The 21432-nt window shown below is 40.9% G+C and overlaps 2 protein-coding genes across 4 annotated transcripts in view; one reads left to right on the top strand and one right to left on the bottom strand.

Moving 5' to 3' along the window:
* The window catches only part of tln2b (talin 2b), a 94666-nt gene extending 78662 nt beyond the window's left edge, over positions 1-16004 (bottom strand). For 2 of the 3 annotated variants that reach the window (XM_061721831.1, XM_061721833.1), the window contains exon 1: positions 15001-15122. The gene's annotated coding sequence lies outside the window, so the exon portion shown is untranslated. Of the gene's footprint in view, positions 1-15000; positions 15123-15902 lie in introns of those variants that run through there. The other variant, XM_061721832.1, reaches the window with a different exon arrangement.
* Positions 16005-18364: 2360 nt separating this feature from the next.
* Positions 18365-20357, top strand: c2cd4a (C2 calcium dependent domain containing 4A). The gene is made up of 2 exons (XM_061722632.1): positions 18365-18487; positions 18609-20357. Exon 2 carries the CDS (start codon positions 18637-18639, stop codon positions 19981-19983), a length of 1347 nt encoding a protein of 448 aa, XP_061578616.1. The 5' UTR covers positions 18365-18487; positions 18609-18636; the 3' UTR covers positions 19984-20357.
* The last annotated feature ends 1075 nt before the right edge of the window (positions 20358-21432 follow it).

The raw sequence follows: 21432 nt of genomic DNA, 5'->3' as shown, positions 1-21432 counted from the left end.
TTGAAACAATTTGGACATAGCGTCCTTGGTGACTGTTCTTTCAGGTCTTGTTAAAAGACCTATTGAAACAATATGCCTTTTTTATTGTTTTGTCTTTTCTTCTTTCTTTCTTTTTCTTTTTGCATTACTACCTTTTCAGAATTTTAATTTCCACAGGTTCGATACATAAATTATTGAATAATATTTATTGAAAAACTGTTGAATTTACCATTTTGGTTACTAAAGGTTTGAACATATGATCAAAAAGCTGAGTAATTACGATGAAAGAGGATAGTCAAAGAAATCACTGGCTTCCATGAGTTTTCAGATATCCCCGTTTTCAGTGCTTTAATATACAAATGTATTCAGGGCACACTGAAGGGTAAAACTCGGCAATTCTTTGAACAAATTTCCATTTCCACCATCAAAGTGCTGAGATAAAAGTTAAGCTCAAATTGCATTTATCTTTCACTAAGAGGTGTCATCCAGTTTTGGCATTGATTTGACGTTGGAGCAGATGCACTGTAGGCACTGGGTGAAAACATGGGTTTGAGGGCAGGCAATGAATTGTCTTTTTGTGTTCAATAATCACTAGACAAGCCATCCATTTCATCACGGTGTCTCCACAGATCTCTGACTGGGGAGCTTCGTCAGATTCACAGACAGCAGACATGCATGGCTGAGTGAAAGGAATCAAGAAGAAAAAAAAGAATCTCGCGAACCTCCAAATCGAGCTTTGGTGAACAAGTTTTGCGTTCCGCTCCATGAATCTGCAGGAAGAGAGATGAAGCTCGTAGTAGTGAGTTTCATTTTTGCTGCTCTCTTCAACGCCCTGCATCTAATTATGAAGCTGAGCACACAGCTGTGACACTGCAGTTGGATACAGATCCTTTAATCTCTCCTGTTATACGACATCGTCATGTAATCTCCATCTACCTACCCAGAGAGCACACAGAGAGGCAGGAAATGAAATCAGTGCTGTGTCTCTGCACTGGGTGTTACTTCATTAGCATGGGTACTACAGATGTAGCAGTAAATCTGATTTATGAATGGGTGACAACGAAAGATGAGGGGATCCATTGCGGATGATAGGAACACCCAACGTTGTGTCGTGCCACAGCTTTACCAGCGTTTAAAAGGTCAGAGATTGACTCATTCCAATCTAACAAAGCCAGCAGCATCTCAGCGCAGAGATCTTAATTTATGGTGCACAAAAGACAATTAGTGTGGAGTTTCTAAGTACGTGGGTATTACCTGAAGAAAAAGAAGAAAAATTCAAAAACTGTAGTTAATGTTAGTAGGAGGAAGTCGGTGTGTGTGACCTCCAATTACTGATAATCACAAGATCCATGTGTTCGTTTGTAGGCGTTTTGTGCTTCTTCTTTGTTTACAGTTTGTTTTTACGATACTTCTCAGAAAGAGCTCCCTGGATCTCAGCAACAACGTTTAATGTCTGCCACAGTGGTTCAATAAACTGGCTTTTTACTGAGTTCAGTGTTGACCTTCAGTATATCTGCATCACTTAAAAATGTTTGGCTTCAAAGCACAAGCGCTTCATCCCACCATGTGGAAGTTAATTTTAAGCATTTAAGGTTTCGGTTTACAGATCAAATTTCACAACAAGAATGCCATGGTATCTATTTCAATACAATGCAGGAAGTTGAATGCATTGTTATGATGATATCAAACTGAATGGTGCATATTAAAATGCAAGGTTCGAATCTGAAATGGTCACTTAGTATTCTGAAACACTCTCTGAGGGTAATTTTTCAGCATGCACGGTAGCTCCAGAGATTTCAGTAGAAGTCCCTCAGACTGATGCTCTGAAACTACAATCAAATATTCTCTGCAGCTCAGATCACAAGGATCAGGGGTGCAATGCTATTTGCATACCTGAGTACACCTTTAATGTGAGCACACAATTTAAGTTCCTTTTGCTTTCATCATACTGGAGTGAGCAATTAAAATCCCAAGATGCCACAGGTCTGCTTCATCATCCCTATCCTATCATGCAATTCTGTGCTTTGACACTAACCCAGAATGGATAAATCAAACACTGGCTCCAAACCAGGGCATTTATTGTTACCAGAACAGTTTATTTCTACCAATGCAGCTACTCAGAACTGGGCCAAGTCCAGGAGATTTCCTTACAGGTAGTTAGATTCCCCCTCCCTCCTCCAGGGCATGCATGCTTCCGACAATCAATACATGTGTACAACTGCAGAGTGTTACCAAGAGCCAGGAAGCCCTTCACTAAAACACATCCGCACAAATATATGGCTACCTGTTCAAGACATGGGCTGCTAGAAAATGACATTCGTCTGGTGTCGTGTGCATATCTCAGCAATGTCACAGGCGTTGGCGAAGCTGCACAATTCAATGCTCGTGTTGAATTTGGACTTTCAAGCTTTCGAAAGTTTCGTGTTTCATCCACTCTGAAGCCCACGATCACATATTGTGATGTGGAGAAGCAGCTGTGTTGTCACCACAGCATTTTTTGGTCAGTAGATTAAGCCCTTCCTGGAGGGACATCTAATCACGGTTGCTATGGAGATGTTACGGAAAAGTAAATGACAAGAGCTGTTTCTTTCTCATAGGAGAAACATTGATACCCCATCCCCATCTCCCCCAAAAATGCAGACACCCCCCACCCCCCACCCGCCAAGGGGACTAGGAAGCTGAGGAGGAGAATGTGTACATGTAATTCAATAACTCCCACAATTATGCACCGAAAGATGGCAGACGCTTCCATTGTATTAAAACCACCACGAGGTGCAAGCCTGGTGTAAGCGCTAAAAACATCAGTCGCACATAATACTTACTGTATGTCTAATTTAGTTTTATTTGTTTAAAGACTCTGCGATGGACTGGCGACCTGTCCAGGGTGTACCTGCCTCTCACCTTTAATTAGCTGGGATAGGCTCCAGCAGACCCCCGTGACCCTGCAAAGGATAAAGCGGGTATAGATAATGGATGGATGGATGGACTGTTGGGAATGCGGAAAAAAAAGGTCTCTCTGCTTTTCCCTTCCAAAACCAAGCAGTTCAATTTTAAATATATGTTAAAAAAAATATTATCTGTTGAAAAAGGCCGAAGCTAACAGACAGCAGAAGAAGCCAACTCGCACAGCAAGCCAGCCACGTTTGAAGCAATGCCTCTGAGCTTGTGCCATGAGTCGAGGATGCTGTCTCCCACTGAACTTGCATACAGATCGCCCTTTTTTAGAGCACAGCCTCCTCCACTGTCTCTTTGTCCCTCCTCCCGGCGGGGGATTTATAAGGCTTCACAGCGCCTTACTCCATGAGATTCCTGTAATTTATGACAGCCTTTTCCCAGCCAGAGAGGAATCAAATCAAACTGTAAATATAGTGCATGTTTCCCAGTATGAGCTATTCACATAGCCCATAGATCACAAATAAATGCCAGATACCCTGACAGTCATTAAATAACAGCATCAATAATCCCACATGTGGCAGCAGTACATTTGATTTTGGATTATGAAAAGGGAAGAGGACTCGGTTAATGAATGAAATACACCAGGACCTGAGCAAAGGAAATTAAGAATTACCAGAGGAATCGAGCAGCAAATCAGCCAATTCGTAGTGTTTTGAAAGGGAGGATGGCCAGTTTGGGACATTGATACGAAGGTGACCCTTGACCCCAGGCAGAAACACACACCTAACCATGTTATATGATACCATACCAGCCAGACTGGAGGGAGGGTGTGACATCTCATGGGTATAACCTCGCAGGTGTAGCATGTCCACTGCGAGTGGGCAACAGCTCTCAATTAACTGCAGATCCATTAATCTACGTGTCTGTTAAAACTGAAGACTAAACAGTGAAAAAAAAGCTAACAGCTGCTGTGTAGTGGACGGAGCAGATGGTAACGATGGCAAAAAAAAATCAAGAAACTTTCTAAACTTCTACATCTCAGTTTTAGCACAGGAAACGTACACACGTGCAACACTTCAGTCATCTCATCAACATTCATTTCACAGGCCATCCGGAGCCCTTTAGTTCTTGTCTGATTTCTGCTTTAAATTACCAATATTAGGAGCAGCCCATTACAATTGGTCGGGTTTATTAGTACAAAAAAATGGTTTGATGTTTCCTGGATGAAAATGAACAGTGTCTGTGGTACAAACGCTTTCTAACATCAGCGTCATCTATCAAAGCAAATTCACTGATGCGTTTGGCATGTTGTGCAATGAATGAAGAAAAAAGCTGACAACATGAGGCTTTTATAGACTTGCAGGGGTGCAATGTTTCTTGTGTTACTGTAAAGTGTATAAAATATTTGACGCGCTTCACTGCATTCTCTACCGTGCATTTAAAGAGTACACAGGCTATAAGGAAAGATCTGTGTCCCAGTGGTGCAGTTATTTAAGCGAATAAAGTGATGCTTAACAGAAAACAAAAAGACAAATGGATTCAAACGATATGTGTTATTTGCTGCATATTCTTCGTATAAACTGGCAGTTTTTGCTCCAAAGCGTGATGTTCACTGGCCACAAATAAAATGGATTGAAGCATAAAATGTGTTCTGCATCATGGCTCTGAAGATCTCAATCAGAAAGATCTATTTTTGTCATTGGTTGCGATGGACTGGTGACATGCACAGGGTTAACCCCTGCCTTTCACCGAAGCAGATTTAAAAAACAAAAAAAATGTTACTGTGATTGACAGGATTTTGCATAATCGGGTTCTCTGCGATAAAAAGAATACCATTTTCGTTTAAGTGTGAGGCCATGTCATCGACTGTTTCCAGGCACAGCTCCTTTAAAACACACAATGATCTCCTGAGACCTGGCATCCACAAACATGCACATCAGTCTTGGTGGTCTGCACCATAACGCTAATATCTGTCTAACTATCTAATGTTGTACACGAATGTGGACACTTTAGACTGCTATCTGGTGGTATCATAAGAGAACATTTTTTATTTAAAATGACATCTAAAAATGTGTATATGTATAACAATATCTGCATAATATCATACAAGTCAACAGTTTGGGAACGCATACTCATTCAACTTTAATGGGTCAATTTGTCCACATTTCTGCTAGTACTTTATATGTTAAATATAAAATATACTCTAAATAAATGTTTATAGTTAATACCAAAATTATATGTATTAGTTCCTATTGACCCTAAATAGCTAAAAGGAATTTAAAATGCAAATAAAAACCAAAGCCAGGTCTCAAGAGGTTAGAAAACTATAGTTGAACTATGTTTCCTGATGATTTTGGTTGTGTTCACAATTAATGTCGCTGAGGAAGTTATTCAACACACACAGCTCGGCTCACTTAGTGTGCTGCGCAGGTAGTCGCTGTCGGGCTGCTGCTGCTTTCTGGAACGTTAATAGACAGTAGGCATTGTTTGTCCAACAAAAACATTGCTAGATTGAAAACTTGCTTTTCCAAAAGCACACAAACAAAATTCGCCAACAACAATGAAAACATTCGAGCAAGTCAATCAGTTAGAAGCACAGACAGACAGAAGTGACGAGGCTGCACTATGAATGAGCAGAAACACACATGCTGGCATGGGTATACAAAGAAAACACACTGAATGATACACACTGGCATAATCAGATGTTATATCTTACCCAAAAATATTAAATATAAATTTAAATGTGTATACGTATATCACCAAGCACTATTTCAAAAACCACTTTACTTGAGCTCCGTGTGCCCAGTCAGGGGAGCCCAATAAATACAAGCCATTCAAAGTTGAAAAGCTCTGCTCAAGTACCACAGCATTATTAAACCAAACATACCTCCTACAAACTTTTATAAAAATCTTGATCTTGTAATTAGCTGCTGAGCTGAGGAGTTTGTCTCGCCCTCTTGATTAACAGCTAAGATGAACTGAGGCGTTTCTGCAGTCGACCGGTGAGTGCGAGCGCCGCAGCCTGCGAGCAGGTCGAATGCTGATCGGTTGACTGTTACCTTGGGCTATAAAGAAATAAACATCAACTGAATATAAAGAGGTCTAAGTGCCAGAGTGTTAGTAAGATAAACAGATTCACTACAATCTAAATAAAGGTTTGTGTTGATACAGTTAAAAACTAAATCCCATGCAATGTCATGAACAGAATTATGTGCATTAATATAATAATAATAATAATAATAATAATAATAATAATAATAATAATAATAATAATAATAATAATAATAATAATAAAAAATAAAAAATAATAATAATAATAATAATAATAATAAAAATAATAATAATAATAATAATAATAATAATAATAATAAACATTCTGACTACTGAAAAAGTTAATAGGGTCTACTTTAGGAAGATGCTGATTTCTGTTTAGTTACTGCTGAATTAATTAGTCCAGGAAATTCAACACAGGCTTAATTGTTTAAAATCAATCCGGCCATTGGCTCGGATTCGTCACACAATCCATGTTCTGGGGGAAGTCAGCATTTATATTCAGCTCCTGTTCGGCACTGGGAACAACAGCATACGGACAAACAAGGTTAAAGTGTGAGGCACCACGATCATGTTCGATGAACGCAAGACTTGAATTAAAAACTCCTCATTTGCTATAGACGCTGTGACATCAGGCCCGGTGAGCTGATACCAACAGGGATAATTAAGGATTTATGTTGCTCTCCACAGCCAGGATCAGCATTACAACTAAGGCTGCACCAGTGCATGTATGAGGTCATTTGAACGCTGCTATTATAGATAATGACACTAAACATTGTACTTGTGAACTGTAGTTATCTTTAGAGAGTTTACTAAAACGTAGTTTTGTACGGTACGCCCCAAGCGCATCGTCGCTGCGCCACGCTCGTCAAATCATAGAGCTTAGTTAAGTTAAGAGTATAATTTGATGTCTTGATGCAATCAAGAGGTTTTAAACAGTTTAGACACATATGTCACAACACAATAAGAATTTGCTGTGACTAGTTTGTACACAAACAGCTGCCGATTCATACGTCCATATGACACTGAGACGCTTGACTTTTCAATTCAGTTCAGTTCAGCTCAGAAATCCCCGAAGGGGAGTTTTTAATGCCTCACTGTGTCCGTTTCCTGCTAATCTGAAGAATATAAATCTATTATTTCTTCTTTTGCTTTGATTTACAGTGACCTTTTAGGATTCAAACTATGAAATTAATTTGTTTAACTGGTTGATGAGTACTTGCGTAACAGCACCTGCTGTGGCCTACGTTTAAAAGAAAAGCATTTTAAGGATGTTTGTGACTGCATATCACCTGTGCATTATTTGACAGATACACATGCATGTTTACGTAACCTATTTTAAATGTGATCTGCTTTGATATGGGGGCGTGCGAAACGGCCAGCTGATGATAAGAAAACCTCTCCATCACACGGGAGCACACCCCTGTGTATCAACATCAAATATATGCTAGGATTGTTTGCGTCAGGCTGCCACTGAATACTAATGAAAATCAGTGAATATGAATCTTGAATAATTACGTATAAGTGTTAAATTATATCCATGAATTATAAACTAACGTTTATAATTTCAAAGGATTGAAAGCTCCTGAGTCACTGAGTGATATGAGTTGCTCTGATTTTCTGCTCAATTCATGCTTGCTGACTCCAACTTAAACTGAATTTGATCTGGATGAAACAAAATCTCAGTTTCCATTCAATTATAAAACAAATTAAAAGTCCCCACCAGCATCTGAAATTATTCTTGCCCTCAGAAAAAAAAAAACATTTGAGGCATTATGACTGCAAATTGCATAAGACATCCTTAAACATGTTTTGCTGAAATCAATTTCCAAGTCACATGCGCAGAGGAGACGAGGTGGCACGAAGCAGACAAGAGCCTTACACTTTTATCCCTTACCTCTATGTTGGAGAAGCACAGCTCTGACTATGTGAGTGAAGTGGTTTGCTGCAACAACATCCCTGTGTGTGCAAAGACAGGATTTTGTAAGGACTGATGTGCTCCTCCTGGGAGAAAAGGAGGAGATCTACAGCTTTTCATTTGTGTATTTTAAGCAGGAGTAACAACTAGCTGCAAAATGTGCATTACTGTTGATGGCTAGTTACACAACTCCTGATGACATGGTGGACGGGATGTGACCTTCTGGCCCAAATAAACCTCCTCTGGAAATTACAGGAAATATCACATGTTTTGCTCTTGGTTAGAACTGGATTTTGAGCGATCTATCACCTATACAGCAAGACTTTATGAAAGGATAGTATATGAAATAAGACAGATTTTCTCTATAAACCAACCAACCAGACCAAGTACAAAATTAGTCAAATAGCTATTATGACTATTAATTAAAAAAGGATTATTTTTGCCAAAAAGAGGCCTTCATCTTACTAGACTGTCAGCTGTATATTGAGATGCACAAGCACTTAAGCTGAATTTCATACTGCTTAGTCGACTACAGCTTCAGAAGCAAACTAGTAAATGTAATTCTAGATCCTGCTTCCACTGAGGATAACCTGAGAATTCCTCCGTCCGAACACAAGGTCATTTCACTGCTGATGAGTCACAAACGCAGAGTTAAAGCAATAATTGATCCTACTTCCCAGCTTCCAGCTGCTAAATGCACGTCTACCAGGCTGAAATGAAATAATGTTTGACGAGAGTGGGACACAGCAGCCCACAGTGCTTTGGGACGAAATGAGGTCCTGAAATCACAACACGATAGTAAACGACCCTCAGTCTGAAGAGAGAGAGAGAGAGACAGAGAGAGAGAGAGAGAGGGAGAGAGAGGGAGAAATGGAGAGAGAGGGAGGGAGAGAGAGAGAGGGAGAGAGGGGTGAGACAGAGAGATTTCTGCAAGGTCAGCAATCCTGGCAGGCTGCATTGGATGAGAGCAGAGGATAGCAGTAATTTCAGTGCTTCTCTTCAGATATGGGAGACCCCCCCACCCCGCCCTCCAGGCCCCAAAAGAAACACTCTGAGACCTTCTGTACACGCATGACCTGACTGCCCACGATAACATCAATATGAGAACGGCTTGTCACCAATCACACAATTTCATTTAGTAACAAAGCAATTTTCATCTTACTATGTTATCACACTGTTGCAGACTAGATCTTGACCCAGCCCAGACTTTTGCAGTTGTTTTTATTATTATTATTTTATTTTTGGACTTACTGACATCTGACATCTCACAACTGACTGTTACTGAAACTGCGCCTTCCACCGAGCTCTCCAATATTTGCTCCATCTATTACCTATCACAGCCTCTGTATCAGACAAAACCAGTCGCAGCAATAGAGGTTCATACCGGCTTGGAACAGAATGGCAGGTTTCTATAAGAACAACATCATGTCCTGCATGCAGGATGTCCAGGCAGTCAACACAACCCTCTGCCCAGCGTGGTTTATTGGTCGCAATGAAGTAACCCTAACCCAGGACAGACCCAGTTTCTAAATATTCTTGTTGCAGGGTTAGGGTTAGGGATAGGGTTAGGGTTAGGGTTAGGGTTAGCTGTTATTGGAGACACCACGTTTGAGGCCCCACAAAGACACCCCCGGACCCCTTGATAAAGGAATCCGCCCTAAAGTATCAGTTCTCATATTATCTTTACTTCAGGGGCTCTCTGTATCTCTATCTCTTTTAAATCTATTTTTTCAAATGAAGTCCTCATGATAATTTATCAAATGATTTGTGTCTTCTCTGTACTTCATTACAGTATTAAGCTGTAATCTATCTTTCATGCAGATCAGTGCTGGATCACTCAGATCTCAGCCCCTCCGTCACCGACCTCCGTGTGACGTACCCCCTGCCAGGAAGATTCAAACTCAGCGTGCTCGACCAACGTTTGAAAGTATTCCACAAACTTTATCAGGCAGGAATTGTTCAGATCTCAGGCAGTGCACTTAATATAAAGCACATAGAGACTGGGCAGGTTACAACAAGGTGACTATTCACTGGATACATACAAGCATTATAACTCAACAAAGACAACCCAACAAGAAACAGTTGGGAGCAGATGTTTTCATTCTGAGAGCACAGGGTACACAGTAACGTAAAAACTCCTCTTGTTCTCAAAAGCAAAGTGTTCAAAGTGAATTTTTAATCATATTCAATCATCACAGACAAAAAACCCCATTTGTTCATCCACTGTCCCCTTCTTTCAAGAGGCTAAATATATCACATGATCTTCAGCGAAGTCATCACATGTTGTTTCACCACTGATAATCAGTTTGTTTCGAGCTGAGTGCGTCACGTCCTCAAACATTCCAGTGTCCTTGTGTAAAACCAGAGCAAAGACTTTTAACTTTAAAGGACAAAGATTCTGTTTGTCTATATCTGTGAAACCTTTCCAAATTCCTGTGCATTGACATTTCCTCCACTGATCATTCATTTACACAATTTGCACATCAATTTGGGCACATATGCTACCCCATTGCTAAATAACCTGACTTTTCAAACACAACCCCCTGAAGAGGTTAGATGGAGCATCAATGGATTTTGATTTGCATTTATTCATAAACAAAAGCAGCCAGGCAGTGAAATCCAAGCAGACAGCTGTTTTTGTTGTATTTACACTGACAGATGGGAGCTCGGGGAGCCATCAGAGCACCCTTTTTTTTTCTTAAATTCCACAAATTCAATTTGGGACCATGCTCAAAAGTGCGTGACACTGGAGTCAAACCTGCTGTCTCTTGATTCAAATTGGTATCTCACTTAACCTCCTGGGCTGACGAGGAGCGCCACGGGCCGTATTACTGCATCTGACCTGGACAGTGCCATGCCAGCTTTTTCTGACCTACTTCCTGGGTGTGCTTACGCATCACTGACACTTGAAACCAAATATACAATAAAATAACTGGTATGCATTGTGTCAGCCACCACTGCCGGGCTTGTGAGGGTCAGCTCGAGCGTGGTACAACTTCAACTTTGGTAGTATGCTTTCAATAAACGCCACACTCTCTCGCACAAATGATGTCTCCTTAATAGATTAGATCTTCAATTTAAAGAGAAGCAGAGTGCTTCTCTGTCTTATCAGCATATGTGTGAAGAAAACAATAACAGGACATTCATATTACTGAATACACAGCGCTTTCTGCACAAATCAGCAAGTTCAACAAAGTAATGTAAAAAAACAAAAAAAAACCCCAAAAAACATTAAAGTATCAAAAAATTCAACAACTTAACTACCCGTAGATGCACTGATTCTGAATGCAACAACATTTTGAAGGCAGTTTATTGTACTGATGATATTATGATGTTAAACTGCTGAGATCAACAATTTCTCCAATACTAAAGCACACCAGGAAAGTCGTCAGCTGTTTGCTTCTTACCAATTATAACAAATTAGATTTAACTGGAATATAATTGGACTAAATTGTGAACTTAAAGTGTAAAGGAAAACCTTCAAATACTTTGATCCATCTAACTTACTGCCTGCCTGCCTGTTTTGGGATTTGGACTGAAGTACTTATGGAGGGGTAAGAACAAGAGGCAGCTCTATAGAACTGGATCTGGAAGGAAGCCAGGCCCTAAAGAGGCTGGGATCACAGAGAAAACAACAAGAGAAAAACACAGGTCTATCTCCCGTGTGAAAACACAACACAAAAGGCTGGGTCACAGCGACAGCATGGGGTGTGTTTTACTTTCCACCTCCTACACACTCATGCATTAAATATGGTTCAACAATCACACTCTCCAGTGGCTCTCAAAGCCCTTTCTTCCCACCCTCCAACCGAACACTTCCTGGGGAATTCCAACCAGGAATGTATTCTTGATGACGGAGCAACTCCAACAGCTGAGAGGAAAATCATTTACTAATGAGCAGCGCAGACACCCAGCTATGGCATTGCTTGCTATCTGCACTTTATGGCGTAAAACACTGACTCAGGAATGTGTGACCTTGATATTTCTACTATTGGAACAATCTGAGAATTGCATATTTCCTTTTAGATCACAAAAAAACCAACAAGCAATAAAATGCTGATATCACAAGAGCGTGCAATATCCTCCAACAGCGTGTTTCAGATATGTGACTGTCATTAAATGAGGTGCTGAACTGAAAGTGGAAAATAAAGTTGTCGTAGCAGGAACACTCTTAATAGGTTCCCATAATACAAAATCACTGCAGTAATGGCCATTTCAGTGGCTGGCAATGAGTGGGAGAGGGTGCTATTTAAACTACACTGGGTTTTGATTGCTGCTGCTCTAATTACCACAGAAGAAAGCGTAGAACCTTGGTGGAATATGCATAGTTGTGTTGCTAATTTTCATTTAGCCCGACTGCTTCTGTGACTTAGAAACATTTAATAACCTTAACCTTAGTAATTCTAGTGTTTGCCTTGATGGAACAGTTATTTGCCTCTGGCAGATGAAAGCTGCATGTGAGCGAGTGACATTAGTGCTCCTACAATCTAATTATATCTGAGTATCTGCCGTGTTGTGGGAAAGTGGGCAGAACTCATTGTAGGTTTGCTACTTTTGCATCAAACAGGGGGGTGGGCAAAGGTCTTGTGCTGTAAAACAGTAAAGCTCTGATGCCCAAGAATTTAGCATTTCCACAAAATAATATCTTAGCCAGCCTCTTAAAATATCGTATATTTTTCTCCGCTTTTTCAGAAAACAGGAAAAAAAACTAAACCAAATATGTGGTTCAGTTGTTTGTCGTTTTTGAAAAAAAACTTTAGTAAAACATGGATTCGGCCATTATTTTAAGGTGGGGGAGTTTTCATGTCCATACACTGTTCTTTGCTCTTGTGGTGCAAAAAACAATTATTATACATGGAATAAGCTAATGTAGCGTTGCTTGTATCGAAGGATGCTGGATTTCACTTCTTTCCTCTTGAAGATATTTCACCTGCCATGCAGAAGGTGTTATCATTTATCAGTTATTATCAGTGACGTGGTGTTTTTAGGTTATAAACTGTCGAGGTCATATGCAAATCACTAATCCTCCCATCAGTCCTGTGGGTCCAATGTCAGTTTTTTTTACCTGGTTTTGGTCAGATGAATCAAAGTACGAATGCTTGTGAAATTGTTGGTGTTTTTTTGTTAAGTCCACTTCCACTATTTAATGTTGTTTTTCCTTCATACATCTGGCTAGAATTCTCCTTTTTTTCAGACCATCTTCTAAGTGCAAAACGTGTACATGATTGTTATCAAAAGTGTGTCCCTCATCCTCGAGATGTAGGTGAATCTGGAGCTTTCCTTCGGTCTGTACCCTACGGATCCTCTCCAACACCGTTCTCAAGTGCAATGGTCAGTTTTACAGACAGAGACGTGGATGTGCCGATTTCGATGTTGCCAACATCTACACAGAGGAAGTGGAAAGCAGAGCATTGGACTCCTACAAGGGGACAACAAAAAGCCACTAGTTCAGATATGTGGATCAAAAATCCAAACCCTGGAAGTAAAGGCCTTCACTGAACAACTTAGTAGACAGGAAGATTAAGTTCACCAGAGATGTTGCAGAAAACAATAGACTGCCATTCCTGGACTGTGCTGTGCAAATCCACGAGGGGGAGAGTCTGAAGATTGATTTTCACCGGAAACCTACACACACAATCCAGTATCTGCTTTTTATACCACCTACTGACACACAAACCCTTTGTCATTAGAACTGTAGACCATCAGGCTGAAAATATCCCCACTAAGAAAAAGGAGAAAACCACCCTCAGGGGGGATGGGAGCATCACTCACGTGGATTTGACCTCCCCAGTTTATAAGCTCAAAACTCTACCCAGTCAACTCCAACTGATGATGCCTTCTTGATGCCAGGCGAAACGTGTTCAAGAACTAAGAAATGGACGTCCAGTTGCTTTTATTCAAGCCTTTGAGAGCTTTGCTGTCCATTCACCTTGAATGGGGTGACATCAAGCGTCGCCGAACTGAATTGTGAGTAGCCAAAGCTGCATAAACTTTTCAGGTATCAGTCAATCAAATTGCCGCTACACAGCCTAACGCTAGCAAATGGAATTGTACATGGGGAGGAGCCAACATCAGCCACAGGATCTTGTATGTTGGCAAAATGGAGGAAAAGCAGATCAGTGTCAAGGGCAATTTTTTGGTCGTGTTGTGGTGTACCCAGCAGGAGGAAATTTCATTGGTGGTTTATTGGTATGACAAACGTGACAACTAGTGATAACTCAAAGAATCAGACACATCCACCTTCAATGTACAGTAAGGAATACATATTTCCTCATGCTTGTATATACTGTATATTTCATACTTGATTTCCCTCTACTGGGTTTGGATACATTCATAATAAAAACACATTAAACCCTATTTTCTGAAAAGCAATCTATTTAAAACTAATACCATGAATGCACACGCTTCAGAAAGACCAAACATGCTTTACTTGCTGACCAACTCATCCAAAACACAAAATAACAAAAAGTGACTAAGCAATGCGAATTATCCTGTTAATTGCGAGTATGTTTCGTGTTTTTTTTATTAGCAGTGCTTTTTATATGATAGAGGGAAATTTCTCAATGGAAAATATGTGGATGCTTGTAAGCAGCACTCCCTTGCGCCTTACTGTACCACGAAGGAGTGCATTTTTAGGTTGGGTACTCCCAGTTGGAATCAAGCCCCAAGCATGTCAGTGCTGTGTAAAGTCACCCAGAATCCCAGCTGTCGGAGTGCTGCTGAGGCAGCACGACCCTTCTGGTTACATCACTCAGGTAAAACAAGTCATTCTAGTTCAAAGTCCGCGGTATGTCATGATTATCCTTGAAATGACCCTTAACATCACAGATACCTCTCTTGGCAAATGCCCAGGTAGTGTAAAGTGGTGGGGAGGATTTTTTTTCAAAACTTCAGGTTGCTTTTTATAGCACACCCAGTAACTAAGGAAAAAGAGGCTGACTTGTGGCTTGTGAGGATCGCTTTAGTGATTCAGACCAACACTATTACATCCCTTCTACGAGCTACATAGTAGCCATTCTTGGAGATATATGTACATGTAGATATTTACTCTGACTCTTTCACTTCAGGATTACTAACATTAGATTTACTGTCTTGCTGTGTAAAACAAAAACATGCCAAAGCTCCAAACATCAAAACATCTAATTGAAAAAACACACCTTTGAGCTTCTGTGTAAAGCAGAACTTTGTGGAAGAAATATCCTTGAATCAGATGATACAGTCTTTCTGCTGGCATCTTGCAGAAAATGAGGAGTATGTTCACTCTGACCTCTGCAAGCAGGCAGGTGTCACAGGGGAAAAAAAGATTTCTATCTCTAAAGCAATCCACACCAAGGCTCGCAAGCATAAAGTCTAAAAATGTTCACCATCATTGCTCATCCTCGTCGCACTCGCCCCAGATTTCCGTGTGCCTCGAGTAAATGATCAGCGGTTGCATCCCTGCATGAGCGCTAATCTCAACCCGTCAATGTCAGTTTTGATGGTGAGCACATCCAGATAACATTCAGGTCAAGTCCAAGTTACTGTACTGCACATTTCTACACAGAGCTGCAGGGATGCTGGAGCTGTTTTGCACTAGAAACCTATTTTTACCTTATTCTAAGCCGGAGAATCAGAAAGCCTTAACATGCAATTACAACCCGAAACAAGTAGGTCAATCAGATATTCATTTTTTTTTTTTTTTTACCTCTTTTCTGCCAATGTCAAAATCTGTCAGCCACAAATTTTGTCGGAAAACAAGCAAACAAAAAAAAAAAAAGAAAGAAAACAGACTTGAGAGGTTTGCAATGAAGCACGGAGTCAGGGGTTGCCAAATGCAAAGAAGATCAAGGTGATGACAGAGTTGGAAAAGACCACGGTAATCCTGGGGAGAGAAGAGGTCGTCTGCAGACTGTTAATGTGAAATGTTGTCAGCGCTTCTGCCGAGCAAGAGCGAGCGGTGCGCCTCCCTGCACTGAGACCTTTAGGGAGGATACTCCTTACACAGCAACGCCGGGGGTTGGAAAGACACTGGAAAACATGCTCTATTCAAAGATAACACAGCCGGAGAGCGCAGACCTACCTTGCTGTTGTCACTCTTTTAAACATGCGAGCTGACTTGGATGTAGGCGAGACGACACACCGCAAGCGGGTCAGCTCAGCCTGCCTGCCTGCCTGACTCCTCCACGGCATCAAGCCCCTCCTCATTTATTGTACAGTGGGAAGAGATGGGGATTTAAAAAAAAAAAAAAAAAAAAAAAAAAAGGCAAACGACCTCATATGCATGCAGTGCAAAAAGGAAGCGTCGTCACTTTCACCTTTAGTTTCCGAATATTATACACCGGTTTCAAGAACCAAATGTCTAAATTCAAAGATAGGCTGTGGATTCAGAGGAGCATATTAGATCAGCTCTAAATCAATCCCATGCATGCGTAAAGATGAACGCAACCCTACATCTGAATGGCTGAATTCTCTTATTTTGAAAATGCTCCAGATTTGTGCAGTCACTGAAGTGCACCTTCCAACAGTGTGTCAGGGGACTGAGCATCAGTGGGAGACAGCCCACAGTGCCAGTTCCCACACAAGATAGGAGAACTGATGAGGGTGGTGAGGAGGAGGATGTCTATATGAGGATGTCCATTATAGAGACTCACTATGCTGTGCATCCCAAATATATGCCATGTGAAAGAGAACGCATGTACGTTGAGGTCACCAAGGTTTTGACTTAGGCTATGTTGAAAGGCAATGCGCTTCATCTATAAAATGTGCACCTTAAGAAACAATTTTGATATGTGTACATGTTTGTAATTTACAGTGGGTTCAATCGTTCAATCTGAATTGCCTCCCACCGAGCAAGTGCACAGTTTCCTGAGCATGCACCGCCCCCTGATGGAGATAAAAGCCCTGAGAACAGAACAAGACATCTGAAGCACTGAAAAGAGATGGTTGGTTGGACAACAATATTAACAGTTACATACCCATTTTTAATATTTTACATATTCAGATATCAGGATGGATTCTCAACCCTTTATATATCTCCGTGCCATATTTACATACAGCCCTACAAACTGAATTTCCACGTCAGTGGAAAGCAGTGGGGTTTTAATATTTGTATCGTTTCTGCCTTATCTCAAAATGTGTCATGTTTTACTGCTCTCTTGGTTGCAAGGAGCCTTGCAAGGAAGGTCGTGCTTGAATAACTGATTTTATTTGCACAGCAGGGAAAGCATTTCTAAGAAGTACCCCTCACGCCTTCCAGGTATATTGTTAGCTCTGACATCACTCTGTCCTTTAGTGCCTGGTAATAGATGGCAACCAAGACGCTCCACTTGAACCTTGTATTAATGCAGAGTGGAGGTTTTTGCATTTATATTTTTGGATCTATCCTCTATGAAGAGCCACTTCAAGCGTATTTATAGGAAAAAATCCACAAAAAGACAACCTACTTTAAAAAGGCATGAATAAAGGCACAGGGACAATGGAAACAGCTTATTTATACAAAGTAAAACTGTTTTCCATTAGTTCTTTATTAGGAGCTGCAAACGTCTGACCCCCGCTTATCTGCCGGAACTACACCTCATGTTTCCCCACTAGAGGGTAGCACATACATTATGTGGAGGTAAAGATTAAGCACTAAAAGGCAGTTTTCTTTCACTGAGACATATTCTGTCCCACCGACTGTGGAGTTATATGATGACATAGATCCACGCCTTAATATTTCTGACCTCAGAACTCATGTTCATACACAAAAGTCATAGCTTCACAACAATTTAAAATAGACTGAGTAGCTACTCCCAGCACAATTATAGTCCCTCCAATGTCAGAGAATTCCCTTCATTCAGATTCAAAGTCCCACTGTGCAGACAGGGAGCCGCCTGTCACAGCTACAAATTGTACTTTTAAATTTCAATTTAACATCTGAAATATTCAGAGAAGGAAAACACGCTGGGATGAAAAGTGAGGCTGTGTATGCGATCAGGCAAAATCCACAGGGAATGTTGTTTTCCTCCTCTCTCTTTTGGTGTCATTACATTACCTGATGGAAGTGTGGAAAGAAACAGATGTACAGAACATAGTACATTCACCTACTTCTGCTAACAGTGTTTGCTAAATTTGTTTCAATACTAGATCTTAAGTAAAAAGTTAACAGATACTGTTTTTACTGAGCTTGTTTTCTTTTTCTTTTTACACTAAACTAAACTAGTCCAAAGAGAACAGATTTGGTTCTTGCTCTGTTGCTACTAAATGTTAGTAGTCGTGATTATCTTATCAGTATAGTCACAGAACAAGGTCATGCACACCATCCACCTTAGATGTAGGAAAAACAAACATGGGAACTGGAAGTGTAGCATGTCTATTCAAAAAAAGTTGTTCACCTTCCCAGCTTATCTAGCTGCGCAGCACTCTACAGGGGCTCAGCGCTGTTGTGATTAGGATATTTCCATGGGAACCAGTGGCCAAGAAGAGGGAGGATCCTGTTTGAGCAGCACAGGGGGCGTGTGCTAGATTTATGGGTTTCCTGCTTACTTCAAACTGCCTTCGTCAGATTTGCTGACCCTCCATCTGCTGTCAAGAGAGCATCACAACTTCCCTGTCTCTCAGTATCTTAGCAGGAGCTCTCATTCCAGTTTGGGACAAGCTTGTGGATTGTAATCTTCAGAACATAAGGTAGGAAAACCTCAATGACAGGTTCATGTTTATATGCATTATATCATGACTTTGATCCGGTTTGAGTGTTTGATCTAAAAACCCAATGCAGAAAACCAATGTAGAATGTCTTATTTTGCAGAGTTTCTTTAAGCTCTACCAAAAGATCCATGTGGGTGGTGGAGAAGATTCGGTTGTCAGTCGAGAGATCCAACCTGCCGATCCCTACAGCAGAGCTCAGCTTGAAAACGGTCGACATCATGTTGGGAGAAAAACCCGACAGACCCAAAAGGATTTCTCTCTGTCCTAATATCATTACCCCTGACAACATCCCAGAGTTCTGCATCCCACCGACAATTCTGTCCCTGCAGGAGATGAAGAATACAGATCAAAGGGGCACGGCTCGCGCTAACAAGGTGTCCCTCTGTGGGAGGGAAAGCCCTGACACACAGGTGACATTTCACGAGCCACTCAATCCACACATTATACAAGTTGAAAGTGTGGATGAGAGTCCTTACGACGGCTTCAGCGATGAGGAAACCACCAACGCGGATCCTCTGAGCCAGGCTGCCTTATCCCTTCCTCACCTGGCCAAAGCCCAGACCAGCTATGGCTTCTGCACCTTGCTGGAGAGCCCTCACACCAGGAGAAAGGAATCCATTTTCCATTCTGATTCGTCGTCATCCCCCCTGCTGTTGCCCAGGAGTCGATCAAGTATGTGCTCCAAACTGCCCCCCTCCACCTCGCCTTCCTCCTCTCCTTCTTCCTTCAGTCTTAATGGCCTGACCTCGAGGCTTTCCCCGAGGGGCTACACCCTGAAATGGCAGGCTGCTCTGGACAGCGACACAACGTCCTCCACTGAGTCCTCACCTTTCAGCTCACCGCTGCTGACCAGGTCCCCGGCCAAGTCTTGCCTTTTCAAAGCACTGAGTCATGAACTGTTGTTGTCAAGAAACATGAGGAAAGCAATGGTGTCCAGAAACAATTCCCTATCCACTGATGAGGGCAGCTCCACAGACAACAGCCCAAATATCATGAGGAGGGCGTCCGAGGGGTTAGCTGAAGGCCTGCCAAGCAGCTACAGCCTGGCACCACCCAACATCCTCCCCTCGGACTTGACACTGCACAGAGAGAGGGTAATGAACGAAAGCATGGTGCCCATAGGAAAAGATGGCAGTCTGAGACTCTCAGCAGAGTACTGCCCAGATAACCAAAGACTGCGGGTTCGACTGATCAGCGCCGAGGGCCTCTATCCTCTTTCTATAGACCCCAAGATTATCAACTGCAGCGTCAGCCTCTCACTTGTTCCTGGAAAAGTCCAAAAGCAACGCAGCACAGTCATCAGAAAGAGCCGTAATCCCATCTTCAATGAGGATTTCTTCTTTGATGGTATCTCCGAGGAAGACCTTGGCCAGCGATCCCTCCGCTTTAAAGTGGTGAACAAGATGTCCACGCTGAAAAGAGACTATCTCCTTGGTGACTGCGATTTGCCTCTTTCAAGCATTGTAACGCCATAAATCTCTGTGCTTCGATAGCAGTCTGTGGTGTATTGAAATATTTATCTTTATTCAATTTTTTACAGGAAAGCTGGATTTTCTATGAATTAAATTATGAGATTTGTTGAGGATGTTTGTTTGGAATACATTTAGAGAAAAGTACTGTGGCTGTTCTTTAGCATTTGATTCTCAGGTACAGTTTCTTCCTTTTAAAGCACCAAATTATGAGGAAAACGTCGGAACGTAGTGTATAATAGCAAACAAATAATCAGCAAATGTTAGAAATAATCATTCAGGTGCACCATCACCTGGTGGCTGAAAGCAACCACCGTATATTTCCTGAGCCTGTTGTTTTCTCTTCCTGACCTTTCCAATGATTAAAAATATCACCAGAAACCTGAAACCTTGCTGGGGAGTTTGCTGTCTTCATTGTTGAGCCTGAATATTTATCATAATTATCAGTTATCAGTGCATAAAAAGCCCGGTTTTATACTGTGGAATAGGACATTTAATGTCATTTTTAACAAACATAAACTGCAGAGGGAGTGATCATCAGTTTGGAGTTTTAAAGATAAACTGAATTGCCAACTCTGAGGTTTTATTTTTTAAAAGTTCAGTTGCAATATACACATATAATCCTCTTTCTTGAAAATAACGAAGCCTTAGAGATACTTCACATCCACCAGATCGTGCAGATAGGAGGTTTCAAAAGAAGCAGCTGCAACCACAGCTATCAGTTAAAGATTAATCGATTCTCGGGACTAGGAAAGACTCTGAGAGGACCGACAGGAGGCATTTGCAAATACAAGAAATTATCGTTAACAAAGACACAACCAGCTTGCTAACTTGATAACAATATGCAGTTTTAATTGCGTATGTTTCAATAATGGATCACATCCGGTTTGAACTACAACATATAAAAAGACCTGCAATCATTCTGATTAAAACAGAGATTTTTTTTCTGATATACAGAAACATCTCATTCTTTTTCAAACTTTTACATTTCTTACACAGACAACCAGGATGCTTCAACTATACCTTTGAACATTTTCTGATGCTTTAAGGAGGCTGGTTATGCTGGACACTGTTGACTCTGCTGTGAAATAACCAGTCACAGGCTAGAGCTGTCCAAGATTCCCTTTTCTGGTTAACTTTAGATCACTTTAGAAAGATCTCCAATGATTATTCTTCAGCTGATGTGTCGGTATCGTCCTTGATCCATGCTGCAGTGACCCTAACACAAATGACTAATCAGATTACAGCCACTTTCCTAAATACTGGATTTTATGCTAAATAAATTCCACATAATATAATAACATTATCAAAATCTTAATTTTTCCATAATTTAAATTTTAAAAAGGAATATTTTCTCCAAGATTGATCACATTTAAAAAAATAAAAATGATATTACATCTTTTAATACTAAAGATTGTCATAATGGGGTCAGGTTATTAATATAATGAAATTATG

The sequence above is a fragment of the Cololabis saira genome, chromosome 5, assembly GCF_033807715.1.
Source record: "Cololabis saira isolate AMF1-May2022 chromosome 5, fColSai1.1, whole genome shotgun sequence".
In the NCBI taxonomy this organism is placed as follows: Eukaryota; Metazoa; Chordata; class Actinopteri; order Beloniformes; family Belonidae; genus Cololabis; species Cololabis saira.
The sequence above is the reverse complement of the archived record's forward strand: the minus strand, read 5'-3'. Positions and strand labels throughout refer to the sequence as shown.